This window comes from Peromyscus eremicus, chromosome 1, assembly GCF_949786415.1.
Source record: "Peromyscus eremicus chromosome 1, PerEre_H2_v1, whole genome shotgun sequence".
Taxonomy (NCBI): Eukaryota; Metazoa; Chordata; class Mammalia; order Rodentia; family Cricetidae; genus Peromyscus; species Peromyscus eremicus.
In genome coordinates, this window is record NC_081416.1 from 109,981,157 (window position 1) to 110,005,655 (window position 24,499).

The window sequence follows — 24,499 nt, forward strand, 5'->3', positions numbered from 1 at the left end:
ATTTGACCAAGTCATAGCAGATTCTCTGCTAAACAGATTTCGGGAGGAAACGGTGACAGTGTCAAAAGCTAGTAGCTGGAAGGACAGGGAGTGGTGGGCTGGGTCAGGGTCTGGCTGAGGTGGCTGTGGAGCCCCGGGTCTCTGAGGACTGGATGGCTTCTGTTAAGCTAGGCAGACCTTTGCCATGACCCACAGCACTTCCCTTCCCACAGCAGCCAGCCACTGCCTTCATTTACTCTTTCGCGTGCGTGCCTCGAGGGCCGACTTGGGCCATCAAAAGCACTGGACGCAGAAAGAGCAACAGAAGGGCTGTTCTCTGAGAGCTGCCGGCATCACTTCACAAGAGTCCCAGTCCTCTTTACAGACCCCAGCAAGGCCTTTGAGGCTGCTTCAACAGTGCTGTGTCATAAGGGACTTCTCCAGAGCCCTGGGGTGCCCTAGAACACAGAATATTAAACTGTGGGTTGTAACCCCATGTGAGGCGTGTAACTGAGGTAGAGGCTGAGAAAAGCAGCGGCAGTCAAACGTTTCTGAACGTGCAATAATCAAAAATTAATTCAGAGCCAAGCGCATGCTAGGTCTGAGGTGATCTGGTAGAGCTCGCCTCTCTTGCATTGTGGGGCTTCTCTGCAGCCCTGGTTCTGATCACATGACATCATGCCCACTTAGTAGCACTGCATGTGTGGTCCTAGCATGCAACACCAACCAAGGCTGCCTGAGCTGCCCTGGCTGGGGTTGGAGGCTGGTGTCTGTTCCACATTGCAGCGTCTCTGCTGTGCCCACCAAATTTTCTGCTCTTAAAGAAAAATATGGTTTAATTATGGAAAAAGAAGATATTTTATATTGTCATTTCTCAGGATATAAATACTAAATTTGTACATCTTTGGGTTGCTTTGTGTTAGAGTGTTTGAATGTTTTTAAAATTGCTTTTTTGAGTTATTGACTCGAGCTTTATAAATCATTGTTCCATGAATTTGGGCTTGGGAGTAAGACAGAATTTCCAACAATTTCTGCCACAGCCCTAGACACACTTCTGCCATTTTATACTCCATATTTATATGAAGCAGTGTTCTCAGCACCAACAATTTTAAAATTAAAATGCATCAACTCTGAAAAATGTTGAAGATAGCTTGGATCCTGCAGTATCAAATATTCAGCCATGATTTAATTTTTACTTTTATATTTTATTTTAAAATTAATTAATTGTACCCATACCATTAGCATGAAAACTTGCATTCATCTTTGATAAAAGGTAAAAAATTATAGGCATACCGAAGAATTGTTTTAAAATAAATTTTGTATTGATTTGATATCAGTAAATGTTTGATTTGAATACTCATTCTATATACTTTTGGATGCAGGGTCCTGCAAAAGTCTGAGTTTCCTCTAAAAGTTCCTCTGAGGGGTTGTGGGTGGGAAAAGATTAAGAAACCCACTTAATCACAGCAGTTCCCTGTAGCTAGAGTTTTCCTGCCTGGCCCACAGTCAGGACAAATCTCTCTCACCTGCCAGTCCCACAGCCGCTCAAACCCGACCAAGTAAACACAGAGACTTATATTGGTTACAAACTGTATGGCCGTGGCAGGCTTCTTGCTAACTGTTCTTACAGCTTAAATTAATCCATTTCTATAAATCTATACCTTGCCACGTGGCTCGTGGCTTACCGGCATCTTCACATGCTGTTTCTCATTGTGGTGGCTGGCAGTGTCTCTCTGACTCAGCCTTCCACTTCCCAGCTTTATTCTCCTCCTTGTCCCGCCTACACTTCCTGCCTAGCCAATGGCCAATCAGTGTTTTATTTATTGACTAATCAGCAACACATTTGCCATACAGAACATCCCACAGCAGTTCCCAAGGCCAGAGTGGGCCTCTCCTGCTGTAGTGTGGCAGGCCCTGGAGGGAAAACTGCCATTTCTTAGCTTCTCCAGGTCCTTAGCTGCCCGGTGGCTGGAAGAAGGTTCCTGAGGAACCTCTTTCAGATCCAGGGTCGGGCTGGGATTGGTCCCCGGAATGAGCAGCCTCAGAACACAGGACGGTGAATAGGAAGGCTGTGGTTGCTGAGGAGAAATGAGATGGGAGTGGGTGGTGAATTTTGTTGTAGAGAGACCGAGGAAAGGCCTGGGACTATGGATGTGTGTGGTGGGTGAGGTGGGAAGTGAATCCCTGGTGGCTTTCCATGACATTGCTGTTTTATAAACAGGACAAATAAGCTGACAAAATCTTTGGAGCTCAGCCACTCATGTCCATCTGTTCGTGCATATGGTGGCATCTGTAGCCAACTGTGTCCACTGAGGTCATCCTTCAGCTGGTGGTTCTGGGGGGACAGTCTGCATCGTGGAAAGCCATTGCCCAGTCCTGGGTCATGAGAAGAGTGGGGTCACCTAGGTGCCTGTGGTCTAACCGTGGATGTAGTAATCACATGGGAGGCTACATTTGCGCCTTTAAGTATCAAATAAAATTAGCCAAGAGCAGGAAGAAAGTTCTAGGTGGAAGAATCAGCACATGCCAACTCATGGAACTAGTAGAAAATTCACAGAGCAGTGAGTTCAGTGGTGTAAGAATAGGCGCTTGTGGGGATGATGGGATGGTTCAGCGGGTAAACGCTCTTATTGTGTAAGCCTAATGACCCGAGTTCAATTCCCCAAACCCACAGTCGAACGGGAGAATTGACTCCTGCAAGTTGTCCTTTGATCTCCCACGTGCACTATAGTGTGCACACCATCACACACACACATTTACACACAACAGTAATGAATAAAATAAAATTTAAAAAGGAACAGAGAGGGCGGCCTGGAGAGATGGCTCAGAGGTTAAGAGCACTGGCTGCTCTTCTAGAGGACCTGAGTTCAATTCCAAGCACCCACATGGTGGCTCACAATCATCTATGAGACCTGGTGCCCTCTTCTGGCCTGCAGGCAGAATACTGTATACATAATAAATAAATGTTTTTTTTTTTTTTTTTTTTTTTTTTTTTTTTTTTTTTTTTTTTTTTTTTTAAAAAAAAAGGAACAGAGAGCGTGCAGAAAGGTGTAGAAAAGCATGGCGGCCATGTCTCCTTTTTCATCAGGCTTCAGTGCACTGTGCTCACACACTCTTCAAATTTGCATCAATTCCTCCTGCTCTATAAATATTAGTAATAAGTTCCATGAACTGAGTACTGCTGATGGGCTCTTCCTGTACACACCACACCACACACACACACACACACACACACACACACACACACACACACACACCCCAGTTAGTGCAGCATGGGTCATGCTGGAGATACTTAGCAATGAACTGGCGTAGGTTTCAACTCACTGGAATAGGTGCTGACTTGGGAAGAGCATACAGGCTGCTCTGATATTTTCTGATTATTAGTCACAGTTGCTGGTTCATTTCAGAGGAAAGGTAAAGAATGCTATGAGAACATATACCACTTGGCTAGAATCACAGAGCAGAAAAATGAGGGTTCGGAGACAGACCCATCTCAGTCCGATGCCTGTTAAATACCCTGACTCATACACTGAAACTTGAAAGTAAGAAAGTACCAGGCTTAGGGGCATGCACTTCCGTGATCCCAAGCAGTAGGAAGGCAATGGAGGCAGGAAGATCACCTCAAGTTCAAGACTAGCCCGGGCTGCACAGCAAGACCCTGTCTTAAGAACAAACAAACAAACAAACAAACAAACAAAACAAAACACACAAAAATTGTGAAGGGATGGCATAGCATACAGGCATTCTGTCGGGCTATCTGTCCTTGAAGATTTAGAAGGACTAGAGGCAAGGGTAAATTTGGTAGGGTGGAGTGTGTGCTGGAGTTGATGAGTCGACTGTTTCTTGTACCCCTGTCACACTACATGATTAGCTTGCAGTGGAGGTCAGACCCCAAGGTCACTAGGTCAGCAGCATTCTGTACCCGATTCCTTTCATGCAAGCTATCCTTCCCAAGGTCAAAATTAGTCTCTCCCCGGCATGACCACTCCCACCTCCCTTCCCCTTCCCTGCCTCTCTCTTCTCCCCCATGAACAGAGACGTTCTCAGCTGAAACAACAAAAGTCACCTGAGCCTCTCCCTATTCCAAAACTCCTGAAGAGGCTGCCAGCAATGAGTCAGTGCATTGGCAGCCCTGTTCATCAAGAACCAGCCTGGCCTGGGTCAAGGATTCCTGTGAGCCAGAGCTGGGGTGAGGACAGAGGAGACAAACAGAAGGAAGTCTGTCTGTGCTCTGGCTCCAGAGTTCAACCCTGTGGGCCCTCTGGGGTCTGATTCAGACAGTACAAATAAGGTGCTTGATATCACACATAGTGGAGCCCACAGGAAGCTCAGCCTGGGGGCTCCTGAGGACTGTGGTGCCATCTTTCCCTGTTCCCCTGAGGGTATGAAGCAGGGCTTAGGCTTAAAGCAGGCATCATGACTGTAGTCTCATTTTCATGAGGGCCACTTGGTTCCAGTCTTTCCAGCATGTGGGTCACGGGCAGATTACGAGACTATTCCCACATCTTGCTGGGATGGACTGTGCCCATCCAAGGTTGTGCTTGTGTAGACAGAGAGAACAGGACGATATAGAGACTCAGTATAGACCTCAAAGCCTCAGCTAACCCCACTAGGAGCTCAGCCCAGAACAGGGATGGAGTGATTAGATACATTTCTTCGTCCGTGGGGAGGGTAGCCTGTGGCAGGTAGGATTGTGGGTAAGGGGCTTTCTGTGGCAGAGGCTCTGCATCAACTGAGGCAACAAGTCTTCCCGAGAAGGAAGATGTGGCTGGATCGCCATGCCGACCTCTCCACATTTTGATTAGTTACATGGGCACATTTACATATCAGGCTGGGATCCCCAAAAGCTGTGATGATCTGATAGAGCTCCTCTCATTCTGGTTCTGTCTCCCAGCTCTTCTCATAAGTTCTAAATTCATGACTTCTGTCTTAATTTCTGAGAAAAGAATAGGAAATTTATCCCCCCCCCCCCTTTTTTGTAAGAACCAGAAAACTCTCCAGCAGGCTTTGTCTGGGAGTCAGATAAGACTGAGAACTCAATAAATTTAAACAAATGACTTGATTTAATTTTAAAAATTGTTCATGCATATGAAATTATACATACATGCATACATCTCTAAAGTCTGAGTATGAGCACATGTGAGGTGCATTTGTATGTGAGCATATGTATGACAACCAGGAAAGTGAGAGGCTGCAAGGCAGGGACCAGCATAGACATTTCTACAGGAGTAGGTGTGATGATGAGAATGTTGTTTGTATGTGTGGATATCATGCATCCTCATGCATCCAATGTGCCAATCCTTGAGTTGGGAACTGGGGATCAAAAATAAGTAAGCCATGGTTCCTGACTCTAGAAGGTTACCATTTAGTGGGAGACAGAGAATGCAGCAGAATCATCTAGAGTAAAGTGCTTTGGATATGATGTACCTTCCAAAAGCTCACGTGTTAAAATCTTGGCCCTGGCTGGTAGATCCAGTCATTGAGAGGTGATTGGATCATGAGGGTTCTGATGACTTCACCAATGTGTCCACTGATGGATTCAGATTTTTAGGGTGTTGTTGGGAAGTGATGAGAATTAGGAAGTGGAGCCTGGTTGGAGGAAATGGTTGCCAGGGGCATGCATTTCAAGGATGGATCTGGTCCTGAGACCCTTTTGCTCTTTTCTCACCTTTTTCTGTTGCTATCAGGCAGCTAGCTCTGCCCTAACTCCTGCCACGATTCTCAGCCTCATCACAGGCCCAGAAACAATGGACCACAGACTGAAATATCTCCAAAAGTGAGCAGCAATAAATCTTGCCTTCTTTAGGCCATGTTTCCCAGGTATTTGTTATAATGATGTAGAACTGACCAAGGGAAGAATAGCTGGAGGAGAGCACCCAGGCGGGTACCCAAATAAGACCATTTCTGGGCAGGTCACCCATTGAGCTGAGTCCTGAAGAATAAAGGAATTCCTCAGGTGAAGGGGATGGGAAAAGCTGGGCATAGTGGCATACTCCTGTACCTCCAGTACTTGGGAAGTAGAGACAAGAGGACTAGGAGTTCAAGACCAGTCTTGGCTGTGTGAGACTTTATCTCAAAAACCAACCAACCAAACTGAAGGGATGATTAGAGGACAGGGAAGAAGTCCTTGCTCCCCAACCCATGTATTTCAGCAAATGAGTGTAGAGTTTCTCACAAAGGGATGGCTAGCATAGTGAGTCATTGTTTCCATGTTAGGGGAACATTCCAGCATCAGTGTGGGGGAGATGGAGGTGGATGTACAGCAAGGTCCTGCTGTGTTCCTGTGCATGTTTATGAGGATATAATAACATGTTGAGTTTTACAAGTCTATCTGTCTAATGGTGCATCTGGAGTCTACATACCAGATGTACTGACCATATGGACTTGTTTTCCACTTGGTGGCCCTGGGAACTCTGAATATGGCTGACCTGTTGCTGACTCATGTGTGAGTGGCATAACAGGGGAGCCAGTCAGCAGGTGCTTCCTCCGAGGCCAGAGGTGCACATTTGCCAGTTAGGTTGACTGTGAGTTGACTAGCAGGCAGTGTGAGAATGTTCTTCTGCTCCAGCCAGTCCTCTTGGACTGTACTGCTGAAGCTGGAGAATACCTGGCTTGTTGGGATGCAGCTGGAACAGCCCACCAGTGCCTGTTGCGGGCCCAGGCATGGGGGGCTGGAGGGACAGTTTGAGAAACTGAGCTTTATTTCTAGATCTCCCATTCTCTGGGCATCTAGTCCTCAGGCCCTGAAATATTCATGTTTGAACTCAGTTCTCTAACAGTGTGCTAGAATTGCATTATATCATCCCTTGGAAACTCACAACAAATAAAAAAAATCATTTATCATATTCCTGTTACCCTATAATGTGGACAAAAAAAAAAGACACTTGGCTTTGTGGTTTTAGACCTGGAACAATATAGTAAGTGGTTATGAATGTGGAATTTAGAGTCCAGATATCTGAACTAAACTTTCAACTGGGCACTTACTGGGTAGACAAGTTACTTATTCTCTTTGTGATTCAGTTTTTTCATTCAGAAGATACAGATATGAGTTTCTCATAGGCTTAAAGGTGTACATTTCCCAGAACAGTGGCTAGTATGTCACAAATATTCAGTTCTCATTTTGGGAGGACAGGGGTGAGGAATCATCTGTAGAATGTCAGCTAACTTTTGTTCAAGAATGAGACTGTTCCATACCAGCTCTTTCTTTTCATCTGACATGGACTGTTGGTTTAACAGGCTTGGCTCACCAAACTTCATCTGTTAAGTAACAAGATATGTGGAGCCATCAAGGTTTCCCTTAGGCCTTATAAAAATCTGAAAACCATTCTCAACTGAGAACTCCTGGGTCAGATAACAGCATTGCTGAGAAGTCTCCGCTTTGTTCCACCTTCAGATATGGGCACCTCCAAAGCAAGAAGCAACCTCCTGTGGGGTTTTTAAGGCTCTAGAACAGGTGGCCAAGTGACATGGAGTTAAAAGATGCTTTACACTGACCTTTGAAATGCTCTGTCTCTGGTTGCCAGTGTCTTTCAAGCTTATAACTTTTAGCCAAGCTTAGGGAAGGACTTGTCATGACCCTCTGACAGGGATGCACCTTGTGTTTGGAAAGTCTATGGACAAGATATTATGGCCATGGAAAGCCATTTTTATGAACATTGGTGTTTTGATCTGATAAGTCATGGAGTACTATTTTCTGTGTATAAGCTCTCGCTCTGTGTATGTCTCTCTGTGTATGTATGTGTACATGTACATGTATGTGTGTTGCATGTACCCATGTGTGTTGTATGTACACACGTGTACACATGGTGTCAGTGTGCCTAGAAGCAGAGGAGGACATTGGATATCACTTGTACCTTATTTTATTGAGACAAGGCCTCTCATTGAAACGGGAGCTAGTCTGGAGGTCAGAAAACTCCAGTGATTCTCGTATATCAGCCACATTGGGGTTATAGGCATGTGCAGTAGGCTTTCTATGTGAATGTGGAATCCAAACTCAGGTCTTCATGCTTGGGTAGCAAGTGTTTTTTTTACCCACTGAGGCTTCCAGCCTTCTAGCCCTGGCTCTCTTTACAATGCTTTCCTAATGTAGTTATTGTCATCTCAGAACAGATGATAAAATTACAGTCAGAGAAGTGATTTTCTAAGTTCAGGTAGCTAATCATTGACAGTAGTGTTCAGAATTTCTTATAAATATGAAATCATCCAGTCCTTACCTACCTCTGAAGTAGTAATGACTTCCATTTGGTGCTTAAGCACACCAAAGCTTAGCCAAGTGGAGAGATATGTTCAAGGTCACAGAGCTAAGAATCAGCCAAGTGGAAGCTGACTCCAAGTCTAATATTGTTTCTTTAACAGCTTCTGGCAGCAAACCAGCTATGAGATGACATTTCCCCCCTCTGCTTTTGGCACTTGGGTGAGCCTTGTGAAAAAGTGTTATTACCCAGTGACTCTATTAGGTGGGTGAAAGTGTACCTTGGATATCATCATTGAACATGCAGTACTTGTTGCGGTATTTGTTGAGCAGACGGAAGGCATTGGCGTTGGCAAAGTCTTCAAATTGGATGAGGCAATTTATTCCGAACCTGCAGGGTGGGGAAAGAGGCAGGAAAGAATGTATGATTACCTCCTGGAGCAGAACCTCCCTGAACCGGATACAGAAGAGGCTCAGGACAAGAGGTAAGGGTGATGTGGGGCCTTCCTCTTATTTTTTTTTTCACCTGGCTGGATCAGCAACTCCTAGAACTAGACCTTCATCTGCTCCATTACGTATGTGAATGGGAGCATGTAGGGGCCAAGGGCTTCACAGTCTACCAAGTCAACCTCACTGTATCTAATGTGAACTACGGACTCCCCATGAACCACCATGCACACTGTAGGAGTATCAGCAAGGCTGAGATAGGTCCTGCCTTCTCTGCAGCCTGTGGCCATCCAAGATCCCAGCAGAAAGCTGACTCCAAATGCAGCAGTGAGCAGAATCACTCTGGGTCTGGAAGCTTCCGAAGCCTGTTCCCACCCTTTCCAGACCCCAAGGCTAGGAGTCATTCATTCCACTCCTCTACATTCATGTGTTATTCTCCAGCAAGTCACAAACAAGGCTGAGAAAGGCCACCCCGTGAAGCCACTGCTATCCTGGTGAAGACGTTCCCCAACCTCCAGAAATAGAAGAACAGTAAGCCCAATGAAACCATGGATCACAGGGTCTATTTCACAGATGGCCTCTCTCAGGGATAGTAGGATGAGGCTCAGGAATCTGTATTTTCAACAAGCACCCTGGATGGTGTGATTCCAGAAGCCTAGAAAATGAAGAAACACAGCCTTGGTGGATAAGGCAAAGCCCAGAAGGCTGCTCGACTTACTGGAATCTATGCCTATTAGGCTTCATGGTCTTGATAAAAATAATATTGGATTTATCAGTGTTTTATAATCCCTTTTTCTTTTTAATATGTGTTGCCTTCTGGGAAGCTGAGAGAGACGTTGTTAGCTGTTTGTAGAAAGAGTCCTTAGCCTGAGAGCTTTGCATGTAGGTTTAATCTATCATTGTCCTTTGATTCTGGTGTTTGGTAGCCGGGTTTCCTAGGCTTCCTTTAAGCAGTCATGGTATGAATTGTTTAGTTTATTAGTACATGATAAACAATAGTTAACATCCCATGAGTTAATTTGTGATTTCAGGAACAGGCCATGTTCATTCAGAAAAAAGTCCTGATTGATCCATGCTGGGTGTGTGAAAGGCAGAAGGAGCCTGTTCTTGCCAATGTGATATGGATCACAAGCATGAGGCCTACTTGGGACCAGCCATGGAAAGATTTGCTACCTTCTAGAAAGGGTGTGTGAGATCTATTTGGTGGCAACTTTCTGATAAAGTCCCTGCCTATAAGGGAGTGAGTAGCATTGATATGACCCAGAAAACACATTTTGACCTCCTTTTTTGAGCATGGCTTACTCTGTTGGATATAGATGCCAGTGACTGTGGAAACCTGTGTATCTGCCACGTGTTTCCAGAGTCTTCAAACTGCTAGTAGGGACACTAGGAGATGGGTGGGCTCATGTCACAGAATCCTGAGCAGAGCATGGCCACTGAGGCATCCTGGTGCTAAAGAGTGCCAGGCCCGAGGCAGGCATCTGGTGGGCCTGGCCTGCATCTCCACATACAACTGAGTGAGCTGTACGTGTAACTTCACCTTGAGGCCTGCTGTAGATTCCTGTTTGTTCGACAGGCACAATGCTATCTTCCTTGTCAACCTCTGTGGGTTCTTGTAAGGATTAAATGATGAAGGTGATCTTCTTCAGTGTTATGGAGGTATAACTGATAAAACATCTCTGTATTAAAACATAGAACATTTATGATTTGAAATTTGTGTATATTGTGAAATAATTGCCATGACTAGGCTAGCTGACTACTTATTACCGTACATGGTCATCTTTGTGTGTGGTCTAAAAACTTGAGGTGTAGTTTCTCAGCAAAATCTAATTACACAAATTGAAATTTGTACTTAGCAAATATGGCACTATTAGCTAGAGCCGGCACGTGAGTTGCAGACTGCAAAGTGCTAAGTACAAGTGTCATTCTGGCCCCGTTTCTTTTTTTGTTTTTGTTTTTCAAGACAGGATTTCTCTGTGTAACAGCCCTGGCCATCCTAGAATTTGCTTTGCAGGCCAGGCTGGCCTCTAACTCCCAGAGATTCACCTGCCTCTGCCTCATGAGTGCTGGGATTAAAGGCGTGCACCACCACCGCCTGGCCTTCTGGTCACAATTCTTATTTACACTCACGGAGTAAGTACTGATGAGGTGGTTAGGGCTCTCTGTCCTTCTTAGCCCATCACCCAGGCTTCTTTTCCTTCTATATGAGTTCTTGAGGGAGGACTAGTCACAACTGGTTTAAAATGGAGTTGTAAGAGAATCCCATGTGTAAGAGACAACACAGAAGGCTGTAGGGGAGGTAGCGGTCTTGAGGAAAGTTAAACTTCAACCAGGCCAGGCCAGGGAGCAGTCAGAGTGATGGGATGTAGGAGACTTTTTAAATCACAGGTCTAGCTCCAGAGGATTCCAGAAAAGGGGAGAAGAGTGAGGTGTGAAGGATCGGGTTGGATGATGGAAAGTGTACAACACTGGCCCTGGGCTTCGGCGTGATCCTCAGAAGACTTAATGGTTTGTCCAGGTGTAGCTCAGTGGGACAGTAGTAGAGAGGGCTACGACAAGTTTCTCTTTGAGTTTCCTTGTATTATTAGGTACGATTATCAACACTCCATGTTGCTATCTCTGTGTATAATTAAATACAGACTGCCATATTTTTCTAGGTCTTAGAAAGTAGTTCCATAATTTCTCTCAATAATGCAGTCCATGGTTTACTATTTTTGTTGTTGTTGTTGTTTTTTGTTTTTTTGAGACAGGGTTTGTCTGTGTAGCTTTGGCGCCTTTCCTGGAACTCCCTCTGTAGCCCAGGCTGGCCTCAAACTCAAGGAGATCTGCCTGGCTGGGATTAAAGGCATTCATCACCACCACCTGGTGGTTTACTATTCTTTAAGAAGCAGCACTGTACAGTAACCAACACATTGGTGCCTGATAATATGTCAGCCCTTCACATCTGTAGATTCTGCATTCATGGATTCAATCAATCCCATCCTGAAAATGTTTAAGAAGATCCAATATATAGACTCTTTTCTCATCATTAGTTACTAAAGAGTGCGAAGCATTTTACATGCAGCATTTATAATATATAAGGTATTATAAGTAATGTACAAGTAATAATTATATAGGACAATGTATGTAGATTACATTACATAAGGGACTTGACATCCACAGTTTTGGTATCCATAAGGAATTCCACAACAAATCTTCCTTGGATACTGAAGGACAATTGCACTATGAATAGAAATAATAAATAAAACCACCCACTCATAAATATAATGTCATGTCTGTCAAGCCAGAATTTACTGTGATTTTTTTGTTCAGGTTATGAATTGCAAGTATTTGGACTGGGAGTAGAGGACAGAATGTCTTGACATTTTACTCTACATAACACTTTCAGTGTTGTTTCACAACTAGCCTGGGACTAAAATTCTGAAAAGCTTAGACAACAAAACAAGTGATGTATGTGTATCTTTCCATCACATACTAATATATACTCACACACTTGACCTTGAAGCAATACTGCCACCCATTTGCTAAGGTGAGAATAAGGCAAAAATTACAAATACTTTTGTTCAGTGTATATCTGTTTCATGTTTTATTTAATTTTACACAAGAAATTCCCCTGGTTTCCATGGAATATAGAACAAAACCCCAACAATCCAAGTTAATCTAATTCCAACTTGGAATTGCATAAAAGCCACATGGACCTAATAACCTGACAGTTCCTAGCACTTCTGAACAGCCCCAGTCAGACAGTTTATACACTCTCCCCTTCCAGCCTCTGACTAAAGAAAGCTCTTCTCTCCACTTCTACCCTCCTTTGCTTCTACTGTATCTGCTCTTTCTCTCCATCATGACCTGGGAGCCTTCAATGGTGTTATCCTAATCCCTTAGCCTCTCCTGTATGGCTTCTGTCAAACTAACCCAGTATGAATCAGGAACCACCCACCCATCCATCCATTTATCCACCACCCAGTAGTCTTCTAGCCATCCAAATTTATGAAAACCTGTGATGAGCCAACACTGTCATTCAATGTTTTAGGAAAAGAATAGACACATGAAAGAAGTGGTGGGATTTTGGTGTTGTGAATTTACCTCCTATCCTGTTCAACTATTACAACCTGGTTAAGAGCAAAACCAAAAGTTCAACATGGAAATCTAAACAGACCAGGTAAAAGACATGGCTCTCAATTCATTCATGTACAGTCAAACACAGGCATTTATTGATCATAAATTCAGATGTTAATCATCAATGAGATACTTACAAAATTCCAAGGACAACGAAAACAAGATAGTTGACCTCTGAGGGGTACCAGCAGCTCGGCAGCACACCAAGCTTTCGATCACACTCTGTCTTCACACTACCTTACCACACACACTGCTTCCAGAGAGGAAGTCCTGAGTGGCTCTAATCTAGGTGTACTTCAGTTTTGTGTCAAAAGCAACCCAGATTTATAAAGGATAAAACTCAACAGGTAGCGGAGCTTAGCTTCTTTCCGAGTTGGAATGATCCATGGTGCAGAAAACACTAAACAGGGAGCCAGAAACATAGTTTTCTTCCGTTGTCTCTGACAAACACCGAGTCTTGCCCGAGTTTTCTTTCTCTCTGGCTCACAGTTCCCTGATCTGAGGCCATTAGAAGTGGGCATAGGTTACCTAATGCTTCAGGTTGGGTTTGACATCTGGGCATTTCCCTCAGACATTTCTTTAAGACATGGTGGGGGAGGTAGGAGACGGGGTCCTTCATAGTTCCTAGTAGGAGTTACGCATGACAAGGAAATCTGGAGACTCAGTCTTGGGTCCTTTCTGTAATTACACAGGCAGACCAGCAGGTGGCCATCGCTCAGGAGCAACCTCGGACGGCCCAGTCTCCTCCGTCTGCGCCCTACTCAGAGCCCCTTACTCTGGGCTTTCTCCCAGTCTTAGAGCAGCTTGTGTACTGATGCCCTTTATTCTTGCCTTGCCAGAAGACACTCTGACCCGAGAGGCTCCTGCTTATCTGTCCCCATTTGTCCCTTTGAACTATTCACCCTGCAACCCTGGCAGCAGCAGAGGAACATCTGACTCTCCTCCCACAGAAAAATCCTGCCTTGGAAAAAGAGGCCCTCCCAAGACAAATGGGGACTCCCAGACTTCTCCACTTTGGGGTGCATTCTGGAAGTGCTCTTTGACCTATCAAGGAAGTCATTCCATTCTAGGGCTAGGGCTCTCTTATAGGCACAGGATAATGGGTGAATGTCTGATTTCTCCCCCGGGCTGTGTATGGTGACCTGTGTCTATAAGATAGGTTAAGGAGACCTAGGCCAAGGCCAACAGAGTTTACTGGGGCCAAGCCGCCCCTGAGGCTCTTCCCCTCATAGGCTGACCAGAGGCACAGAGACTGCAGACCCATCTCTGTTCTAGAGACTGGGGCCTGTCATTCTTTCAAACACCTGGTCTGACCCCTTTCAGGCCTGAATAAACATGAGGGAGCTGGAAGGAACAGGTGAGCTTACTCAGCCTGCATCTGAATCCAATGACTAAAAGCTACGACTCATATTCCCAAGGGAGTCTGCTCTGTTTTCCCTATGAAAACCTCATGCAGGTCTCCCTTGGCCTAGCGCCCAGTGAAACTATCAGTCATCACCCCATGGAAAATTATTTCTTTTCTTTCTTCCAGAAACTAGAACTGGCAGAATCATGAAACTCTAGGTCTTTAAAAAATTTTACACATTCCATTAAACTGTATGCCCTTGAAGTGCTCTCAGATAAATGTTCCTAGTAAAATAGGTTTGGGTAACTCTTTATAGTATATGTACCAGACATAGTGCATATGAAAGGCTTTGTAAAGTTATGCGTGATGAAAAAGGTTTAACCCAACAGTTTTTAAACTTCTTTGACCATAGACTTCACCTTGATGTGTCCCTCCGTCTCCCACCTGAGGCGGAGTGCCCTTTGAGGGATGTGGTTCCTGCACAAACAACGTTGTGCATTTGGGGCTGGGGATTCAGAGCAAAGCCGCCTCTCTCTGGAATGGCTGCATTGCTGTCGCTGGCTGGGACCCCCCAATGACTGCTCTGACCTCCTCTATGGCGGCTCCCTCCCCTCCTCCACCCATTCTCCACAGGCCACTTAGCCACTTGTAACAACAATAATTAAAGGAAAAGAGTTCATGGATGTGGTGGGGAGGAGGAGGAGCCAGAGGGGCAAGGGACGGGTGGAAGTGATTTAGATATGTTCATGAAGTTCTCAGAAAATAAAAGATTTTAAAGTTCCTCTTGCCAGGTGGTGGTGGCACATGCCTTTAATCCTAGTATTTGGGAGGCAGAGGCAGGAAGATCTCTGAATTCAAGACTAGCCTGATCTACAGAGTTCTAGCGACATCCAGGGTTACACAGAGAGACCCTATCTGAAACAAACAAACAAACAAACAAACAAACCAAAACAATAACAAAAAACCCCCTTAAGCGGCTTCCTCTGCCTGTGGGAGTCAGGTTCACATCCACAGGTGTGTTCACTTTGGACTTAGTCTAATTGCTCATTAGACACTCGGGCATCCAGAGACTCCGGGTACATGGTGCTGCTTCTAAACCATTGTGTGCCATTGCACATGGCTTGGCTTCAAGTGACGGGTCTCTCAGCCTAGGTTTCTGTATGTCTAGGCCAACTCCTATCCAAACTGTAGGGCCTGTCTCCAACACTATCTTCCTTCAGGAGCCCTCCCTGAACTATCTTTTAGGATAGTGAGAATTCTTTTCTCCTAAGGGAATCACATGATATACTGTTTGTCCTAGTTAGGGTTTCTGTTGCTGTGAAGAGACACCAAGACCATGGCAACTCTTACAAAGAAAACATTTCATTGTAGTAGCTCGCTTACAGTTTAAAGATTCAGTCCATTATCATCATGGCGGGACATGGCAGCGTGCAGGCAGACATGGTGCTGGAGAGGTAGCTGTTGCATGTTGATATGCAGGCAACAGGAAGTGGACTGACCTCAAAGCCCGCCTCCACAATGACACACTTCCTCCAACAAGACCACACCTACTCCAACAAGGCCACGCCTCCATTAGTGCCACTCCCTTTGGGGGCCATTTTCTTTCAAACGACTATACACTATTCCTATCTATAATAACATATGCCACATCATATGGCATTTATTAAAATTTTGTTCTCATTTAATTAGAGTACTATAATGAGCAGGGTATCCTTTATGCCTGGAACTATACACTAAGTATGATAGAAAAATTCACTTCAGGGCTTGTGAAGTGGCTCAGTGGGTAAACACTGATAACCTGAGTTTAATTCCCCAAATCCATTCAGTGGAAGGAGAGAGTTGAGTTCTCCTCTCTCTCTCTCTCTCTCTCTCTCTCTCTCTCTCTCTCTCTCTCTCCCTCCTTGTAGTCAAGTAACTTTTTAAAAATTCTTTTCTCATATATTACATCCTGACCACAATTTCCTCTCCCTCCAGTCCTCCCAGTCCCTCCTCCCCATCTGCCCTATCCCCAGATCCACTCCTCCTCCATTTCCCTTCAGAAAAGGGCAGGCCTCCCAGGGATGTTAACCAAACACGGCATATCAAGTTGCAGTAAGACGAGGCACGTCACCTCATATCAAGGCTGGACAAGACAACCCAGTAGGAAGAAAAGGGTCCCAAAAGCAGGCAAAAGAGTCAGAGACAGCCCCTACTCCCACTGTTATCTGTACCACAAGAACACCAAGCCACACAACCATAACATATATGCAGAGGACCTAGGTCAGACCCGTACAGGCTCTCTGGTTGTCAGTTCAGTCTCTGTGAACCCCTATGAGCCCTGTTTGGTTGATTCTGTGGGCTGTTTTCTTGTGGTGTCCTTGACCCCTCTGGTTTCTACAATCCTTCCTCCCCCTCTTCCACAGGATTCCCCAAGAGCTGACTTTACCTATTGTCCTCTGACCTCCACATGTGTGCCACAGCACAGTCTCCTCCCAGATAAATAGATGTAATACAATTTAAACACTTCAATTCCACAAAGCTGGTCTTAATATCTGCTATGAGCAATGGAACCTGCGAGAATGCAAAGGTCTTACAGCTAGAAGGGGGCACTGGAAAACGGAAAAGTAATTGCAGCCCACCGTGGCAAGGGCAATAACATGGGTTTGTGCCGACATGTGGGAAAACTTTAGGAGGGCAGGCAATTCTGTTTTTTGGGGGGAGGCAGTAAGGCCCCCAAAGAACAGGGACTCAGAGTTGGAGCTTAGAGAAAAAGCAAAGGTTCCCAGACAGACTGTGTGGGTGTGGATGGGGGAGGAGAGAGGTCTTAGGCAGAGGGATAGCATGCACATGTAGAATGGGGCAGAATTCTCCTGGATTTACAGAAAAATGCATAAAGCTTAATCTTGGGAGAGGGGAGTAAAAAGAGATGAGTTTGGGGAAGATGAGGTTGGGTGGAATCCAGGCTCACACCTTAAAGTGAATTTACAAAGAGCCAAACATTCTTCTGGAGAGCAGAGACCCACTGAGCCTGTGCTGGCTGGTTTTGTGTCAACCTGACACAGTCTAGAGTCACTGGGAAAGGAGGAGGGGGACTCAATTGAGACACTGCCTTTATAAGATCTGGCTATAGGCAAGCCTGTTAGGCATTTTCCTAGTTAGTGATTGATGTGTGAAGGCCCAGCCCACTGTGGATGGGACCACCCCTGGGCTGGTAGTCCTAGGTCCTAAAAAAGCAAGCTGAGCAAGCCTTGAAGAGCAAGCCAGGAAGTTACCCATGGCTTCTGCATCAGCTCCTGCCTCCTGGTTCCTGCCCTGTTTGAGTTCCTGTCCTGACTCCCTTTGGCGATGAACAGTGAGTGAGTGATGTAGAAGCATAAGCCAAATAAACGTTTTCTCCCCTAAGTTGTTTGGTCATGGTGTTTCATCACAGCAATAGTAACCCTAAAGAAGACAGAGGAGCATGGGCAGGAAACTGACTTGTGTTTTAGGAAGTTCATTCTTGCAGCAGAGTAGATGATAGATGGATAGCTGGGAGGGCACACTGGACACACACAAGTTCTGCACAATGGGAGATGATAGGGAGTTGGTGTATGACAATGGAGATATGGAGGGGAAAAGGGAATTGAGGAAAAGATGTTCAGGAAGTAAAAATAATAAATCACAAGGAAGGCAGATTATGGGGGACTAGTGAGAGTTTTGAAATCAAGAGTTCGGTTCCACCACTTACTACATGTATGATCATAGATAAGCAATTTGACACAGATTTCAGTCTCCACCTGTAAGGCAGAGGGATGATGACACCTCTTTGTAGGTCCTATTATGAATGCTAAATAAGATAATGCATATAAAGTCCTGACACACTGTAGGTACTGATGAAAATGAACAGGATTTGATAACAGGGCAGAGGCAGAAGATGAGGAGACGGAGCTCTGTAAGAGGGAGACTCTTCAAGGTAAGGGATAAGGAAAGAGCTAAACTTACTACATTGGACAGTTGAGCCTGGGGTTCTGTGTGGCATTTGAATGGAGTTGTCTATGAAGCAGGGAGGTGTGCATGTGGTTCAGGAGGGTGAAGAATTTAACTGGGGTTTGTGTGAATAGTTGACATCACAGGGCTGAATGAGGGTCCTAAGGAAAGCGTTTATATAGCAGCCAGGGAGCAAAGCTGAGAACAAAATCCCAGGACACATAAGATCAGAAAGAGGCCCAGAAGAGTTCAGTAAGGACAGTGATCAGGGGAGCCACAGAAGTAGAGACCTACAGGGCAGTTACTACAGGACCCATGTGATGGGCTGGGATCAGGAGTGCCTCTTGGGGCTGTCAAGTAAAACAGAGATCCAGAGTGTCCATTGAGACACTGTTTGAAAAACCCTGGTGAGCTTTGCAGACTACTGTGTTCAGTGGAGTGGTGAAGGGGACCACGACGCATGGGGTTAATGTGGAAAATGGAAGAGGAATGTCAATGATAAATTGTCTTAAGAAGTTTGGCTTCTAAGTGGGTGTGGTGGGGCAACCACCAGGAGGTGCAAGACTGAAGGGTAGATTTGTGTTGGAGATGGGAAGTGTACACAGGAGATAAATGAGCTAGATTGGAGGGGAGGTAAGAGATAAGAAATGAGGGATGAAACAAAGGAGGAGAGGGTGGGGGAGATCCTAAGACGCTGGGAGGAGGCAGGAGCTGGGAGGAGGTAGAAGATGTGGTCAGATATGGAGCAGACATTAGCTGTCTCACCACGATTCACCCACAGACATATTTGAGGGGGTGACTGTTCTGGAAGTCATGGGAAGGCAGAGGTTGAAGAGGGATCCACAAGGATGCCAGGGAAGCTAACCCACAGGCAAGGGAGCAGGAGTGGGCTCTTGCCTAAGTAGTGGAACCTAGATAGTGGGTCCACTGAGCCTAAAAAAGAGAAGACAGTGGACCAAGGCTCAGTGAACATCTTCAAGACTGTGAAGGACCGTTCTGTGGGCTGGGAGTCGAGCTGAACTTATTTTGTGCATAGCTAATGGGGAGAAGAAAGAGAGACCCAGATTCTAGTGCTACGTAACATAGAAATTTCAAATACAGGCCTGACTGAGGCTGCTGGATGCTGGAGGTGATTTGGGGGTCACCGAGGCTCCGTTTGGTGAGGACTTGTGGATGGGATCCCAGCCTGGAGTGTGAGGGAGGGACCTCAGAGACCTTCTCCTTCCCATAGCCCAGACTGGGAAAGCCCCTCATGTGCCTGCCTGGAAGCCAGACTAGTGGGCTCCTTGCATGACCTTCTGACCTCACTGAGGGGAAATCCCCTCAACTATCAAGACAGTCTCAGGAAGCAGCAATTTTCCAGCAAACATCTCAGGATAACGTGGCCACTCCTCAGTCATTATTAGGGGGCAAATCCAGGCCAGACAGAAAACACTTGACGAACAGTTGGATTTCCTCCTGAATTTCCCTGTTTGTCTCGGTTCCTAGGCAATCACACAAGGCATCAATAATCTCAGATCTAGGAAGAGGGTGGAGGCTGACTGCTGACCTTTCAACCTCTCACAGGTCAGAGGTCATTCCTGAGCTTTTTTTTTCCTTTCTAAATTACAGCAACTCACTCCACAAACTCTTGTTCATAAACCTCACATCCTTTTCTCTCAACCACCTGGAGCTTCACAGATAACAGATCCCATCTTCCCATAGACTGTGTGTTCCAGTAGTCATGAGGCCACTGGTATCCTCCACAAAGCCTCTCTGATTATTTGTATATCTCTGTTCAGGGCCACTACAATCTGTGATACAATCGTATATTGATTTTCCTCAGAGTCAGAACCTCTCACTGAGAACTAGCTATGCTCCACTGCGAGTTACATCAGCTGATCTTGGGACAGATGATGGTAAAGGGGGAAACAAGACTGTATTTGGAGACTGTCAGCACACAGTGTGTGAGGACCATTTTTAAATGTTACAGTGAGAGCTTAGAGCCAAACAGTGCTCTTTCTACAATCTATTAAAATGAAAACACAATCCTTACACTTTCACTGTGGTCTGGCTGCCAGACCACTTTCCCTTGGTAGTGTTGCTTTAAAAACTACCAGGAGAAGCCTGGAGCACACGTGTCTCATCTTTCCCCCCTGGGGTTGGGTTGAACTGGCTGAGGTTTGAGGTTTGATGAGAGCTATGGGGGTGGCTCAGTTCTGGTGAGTGACGGGGCAACTGGACAACTGTTGTCTAGAAGGGGAAACTCGGGAGAACTAGATAACTAGCCTGTGCAGTAAGAGGATGCACATTCACCATTAGGAGCTAGAGAGTGTCTAGAATGGTGACTGATGTCTAGCCCCTCTATAGTGCCCTTCTTGTGAGGACAGGTAGGCAGTAACCTTGCCCTTGAACAAAAACAGAGAAAACAAGAGTAAGCTAATTGGAACAGCTTTAATAAGATTTCCTTCTCATCTACTTTCTTTGTTTATTAAGGTGCATACTCTCTGTGGCTGGAACATGGCACCATGTCTGGCTGCAAGCCACCATATCACATGGTGATAATGGACTAACCTCTGAAAATGTAAGCTACCCCAATTCAATTACATCTTTACCAGCTTTCTGTTTTCAATAGTTTCCTTTACTGCCTAAGCTTGGCTATTCTGGAACTTGCTCTGTAGACCAGGCTGTCCTCACACTCAGAGATCCACTAGCCTCTGCCTTCTGAGGCTTCTGCACCACCACACCCAGCTCTAACCCTTTCTTTAATTCTTTTCACAAGTTGAAAATTTAGCTGGGTGGAATCTTCCCCTGAGTTCTCCACTCCCTTTATTCCATTTCTTAATCTGTTTATCTCCTTGAACACAGGACTTTAGCTCCATTCCACTTCCTGGTGCTCCTTTTCTCCTCAAAATTTACATTTTGTAACTTACCTTGCTCAGCTTGCTCCCCCCTTTCATTATAAATCTTCATCAGAGTTACTTCCAATAACCATACAACAGAGTCTATTCTAGGCTGTTTTGAGATTTCCTCTGCTGATAGAATTAATCCAAATGTCTACTTTAGCCCCTGGAAGACTCTTCAGACAAGGACAAAAAGCAGCCACATTCTTCACCAAACTATCAGAAGAATGATCTCTAGGCAACATAATAAAATTCTTCTCCTCTGAAACCTCTTGAGCCAGGCCCCCACAGTTCAAACCATTCTCAGCACCACTGCCTTCTGTGCTCCTACTAGTATGGCCCATTAAGCTGCACTTAAAGCTTTATACTGCCTTGCTAATCCAAAGTACCTAAGTCCAAATTCCTCCAAACAAACACATGGTCAGGCCTATAACAGCAGTACCCCAGTCCCTGGCACAACTTCTGTCTTAGTTAGGGTTTCTGTTGCTGTGAAGAGACACCATGACCATGGCAACTCTTATAAAGACAAATATTTAATTGGGGTGGCTTATATTTTTAGAGGTTTAGTCCATTATCATCATGGGGGACATGGTGCTGGAGAAGAAGCTGAGAGTCCTCCATCTTGATCAGCAGGTGACAGGAAGTGGTCTGTGACACTGGGTGTAGCTTGAGCATAGGAGACCTCAAATCCACCCCCAAAGTGACACACTTCCTCCAAAAAGGCCACACCTACTCCAACAAGGCAAGACCTCCTAATAGTCTCACCTCCCTTTGGGGCCATTTTCTTTCAAACCACCATATTTTAGGTCCTTAGAAAATGGGGCACTTTCCCTCCAGAAGGATTATGAGACATGGCTCATCTTGTTCTTCCTGGTCATGAGACAGAGTGGTTTACTCTATAACATACCCCGTGCCATGATGATACCTCCATCAGAGGCCCATAGCAGCAGATCTGCCTGATATTAAACTGGACCTTCCAAAACTATTAATTAATAGTTATCACCTTTATAATTATCCCTGGTATTTCATTAGAGTGATGAAGAGCTCACTAACTTAGGGTTGTTGACAATGTTAAGTAACTTAAACAAGTGTATTGCTTATTGTCCATAGGTATCTAAATTAGACCAGTATCCAGTTTACCAAGAGAGTGAATAGATACTTGCTTATTAATTATATTTTTTAAAAATGTGAAATGGGAACATGGGTAGATGGCTCAGGGGTTAAGAGCACTAGCTGCACCCACATGGCAGCTCACAATTGTCTATAACTCCAGTTCCAGGGGGTCTGACACCCTCACATAGACATTAGTGTGGCCACACTAATTTATTAGCAGGCCACACACCAATGTATATAAAATACATAAACAAACAAACAAACAAACAAACAAACAAATAAATAAATAAAAATAAGAAATGATCTCTGGGTGAGAATTGGTATCTAACACATTGTGGTAGTTTGAATGTAATTGCCCCCATAACCTCATAGGAAGTGGCACTATTAGGAAGTGTGGCTTTGTTGGTGTAGGTATGGCTTTGTTGGAGGAAGTATGTAACTGTGGAAAAAGGTTTTGAGGTCTCATATATACTCAAGCCACTCCCAGTGACCCAGTTCACTCCCTGTTGCCTGCTGATCAAGATGTAGGACTTACCGGGTGGTGGTGGCACACGCCTTTAATCCCAGCACTAGGGAGGTAGCAGGCAGATCTCTGTGAGTTTGAGGCCAACCTGGTCTACAGAGCGAGATCTAGGACAGACACTGTCTCAAAAATCTCCAGTTCCAGGGGGTCTGACAACCAAACCAAAAAAAGATGTGGGACTCTCAGCTTCTTTTCCAGCACCATGTCTGCCCTCATGCCATTATGTTCTACCATGATAATAATGAACTAAACCTCTGAGACGTAAGCCACCCCATTAAATGTTTTTCTTTATAAGAGTTGCTGTGGTCATAGTGTCTCTTCACAGCCATAGAAACCCTAACAAAGACACTCATAATGAAAGTTTTTTTTTTAATTACAAAAGAAGTATCTGTATATAAATAAATAAGCATGATAAAATGAGTAATTTGATAAACAAAAATCTCAGGCAATCTCATTCTGTAGTGGTAATCACTATTAACAATTTGGTTTATATGCGTGCAGATGATTCTTTGCTTATGTCAGTACTGGTCAGTTTCAACTGTCAACTTACCACAACCTAGAATTGCCTGAGAAGAGACTCTTAGTTGTGGGGTTATTTAGATTATGTTGGCCGGTGGCCATGTCTGTGGGGGAATTGTCTTGATTGTGACCCAGCCCACTGTTGGTGGGACTATTCCCTAATCAGGGGGCCCTAGGTTGTATGAGAGTGGAAGAGGCTGGCTGGGCAGTAAATGAGCAAGGACCCATGAGTTTATTCTCTGTCTGCTCTTGACTGTAGATGTGTTATGTCTAGTTGCTTGAGTTACTTCCTTGACTTCTTCTCAATGATGGACTGTTACCTGGAACTTGTAAGCCAAATAAACTCTTTTTTTCCCTCCCCTGTCTTACTTTTGGTCAGGATATTTTTATCACATCAACAGAAGTGAAGCTAGACCACTTTATACCAGAGTTATTAGGGGAACTTCAAAAACAGAGATGTTCATGTTTCAACTCAGAGACTCTGCATTTTTTATAAGCACCCCTTGTGATTCAGAAGGAAAGTTAGAGGTGTGTGTGTGTGTGTGTGTGTGTGTGTGTGTGTGTGTGTGTAGGGAGTTAGTTCAGCATTTTCACACCTACTTTATTGGATCCTCTGTTCTATTATGCAGTAGATAGGGAGTGGGAAAGGAGGGAGTTGGATGTACCCAAGGGAGCATAATCCAGCATATTTTTGTACACTAGAAGAATCAGTTTTCATTTCATAGAGAGAGAGGAGGAGGGATAAACTTGGTTTAACTCTGGAAATGTCCTGAACACATGGAGAATAAGCTGGAGGCTGCATTAGCCTCTGACTTGCTATTGAGTTGTAGGAGTTGCAGGACCAGCCGGAGTAAATGCTCATGAAATCAGAAGCCTGAACCACAGAGTCCTCATAGATCCAAGATGTGTTATGTAGCATTTCATATGTGCTACACACCTTACTACCTGCTCAGGGAAGACAGTGCCACCACAACACTCTTCCCTGTTGAACACAGAGTCCCAAACAGTAGAAGCTAGAACCAGGAACGAGACCTTGTGCTTAACCTTCCCCACTATCTACCAACACGATCCCAGCCTAATCTCAAATTTCATAGAGTACTTGGGCACAGTTCAGGTAGTGGTGGTGAGTCATACTCTCTTTTCTTTCTTCTGTAGCTGGAGGTTTTCCTGTGTTCTGCCCAGTCCTCCGTGGTTCAGACAAATCTCTCTCACCCATGGTCTCGCAGCCACTCAGACCCAAGTAAACATACAGAGGCTTATATTATTTACAAACTGTGTAGTCTATGGTAGGCCTCTTTCTAGCTAGCTCTCATATCTTAAATTAACCCATAACTATTAATCTATGTATCACCACATGTTCCATGGCTTTACCTGTATCCCATTACATGTTGCTCCTTAGGTGACTGGTTTGTGTCTCTTCTTTCTGCCTTTCTTCT

General features: G+C 44.9%; 1 protein-coding gene across 1 annotated transcript in view; it reads right to left on the minus strand.

Annotated features, from left to right (window-relative positions):
- The window catches only part of Me3 (malic enzyme 3), a 200,659-nt gene that overhangs the window by 12,781 nt on the left and 163,379 nt on the right, over positions 1-24,499 (minus strand). Inside the window, exon 7 of the mRNA XM_059271686.1 lies at positions 8,452-8,561. Within this exon, the coding sequence (XP_059127669.1) occupies positions 8,452-8,561 (110 nt within the window). The remainder of the gene's footprint in view (positions 1-8,451; positions 8,562-24,499) is intronic.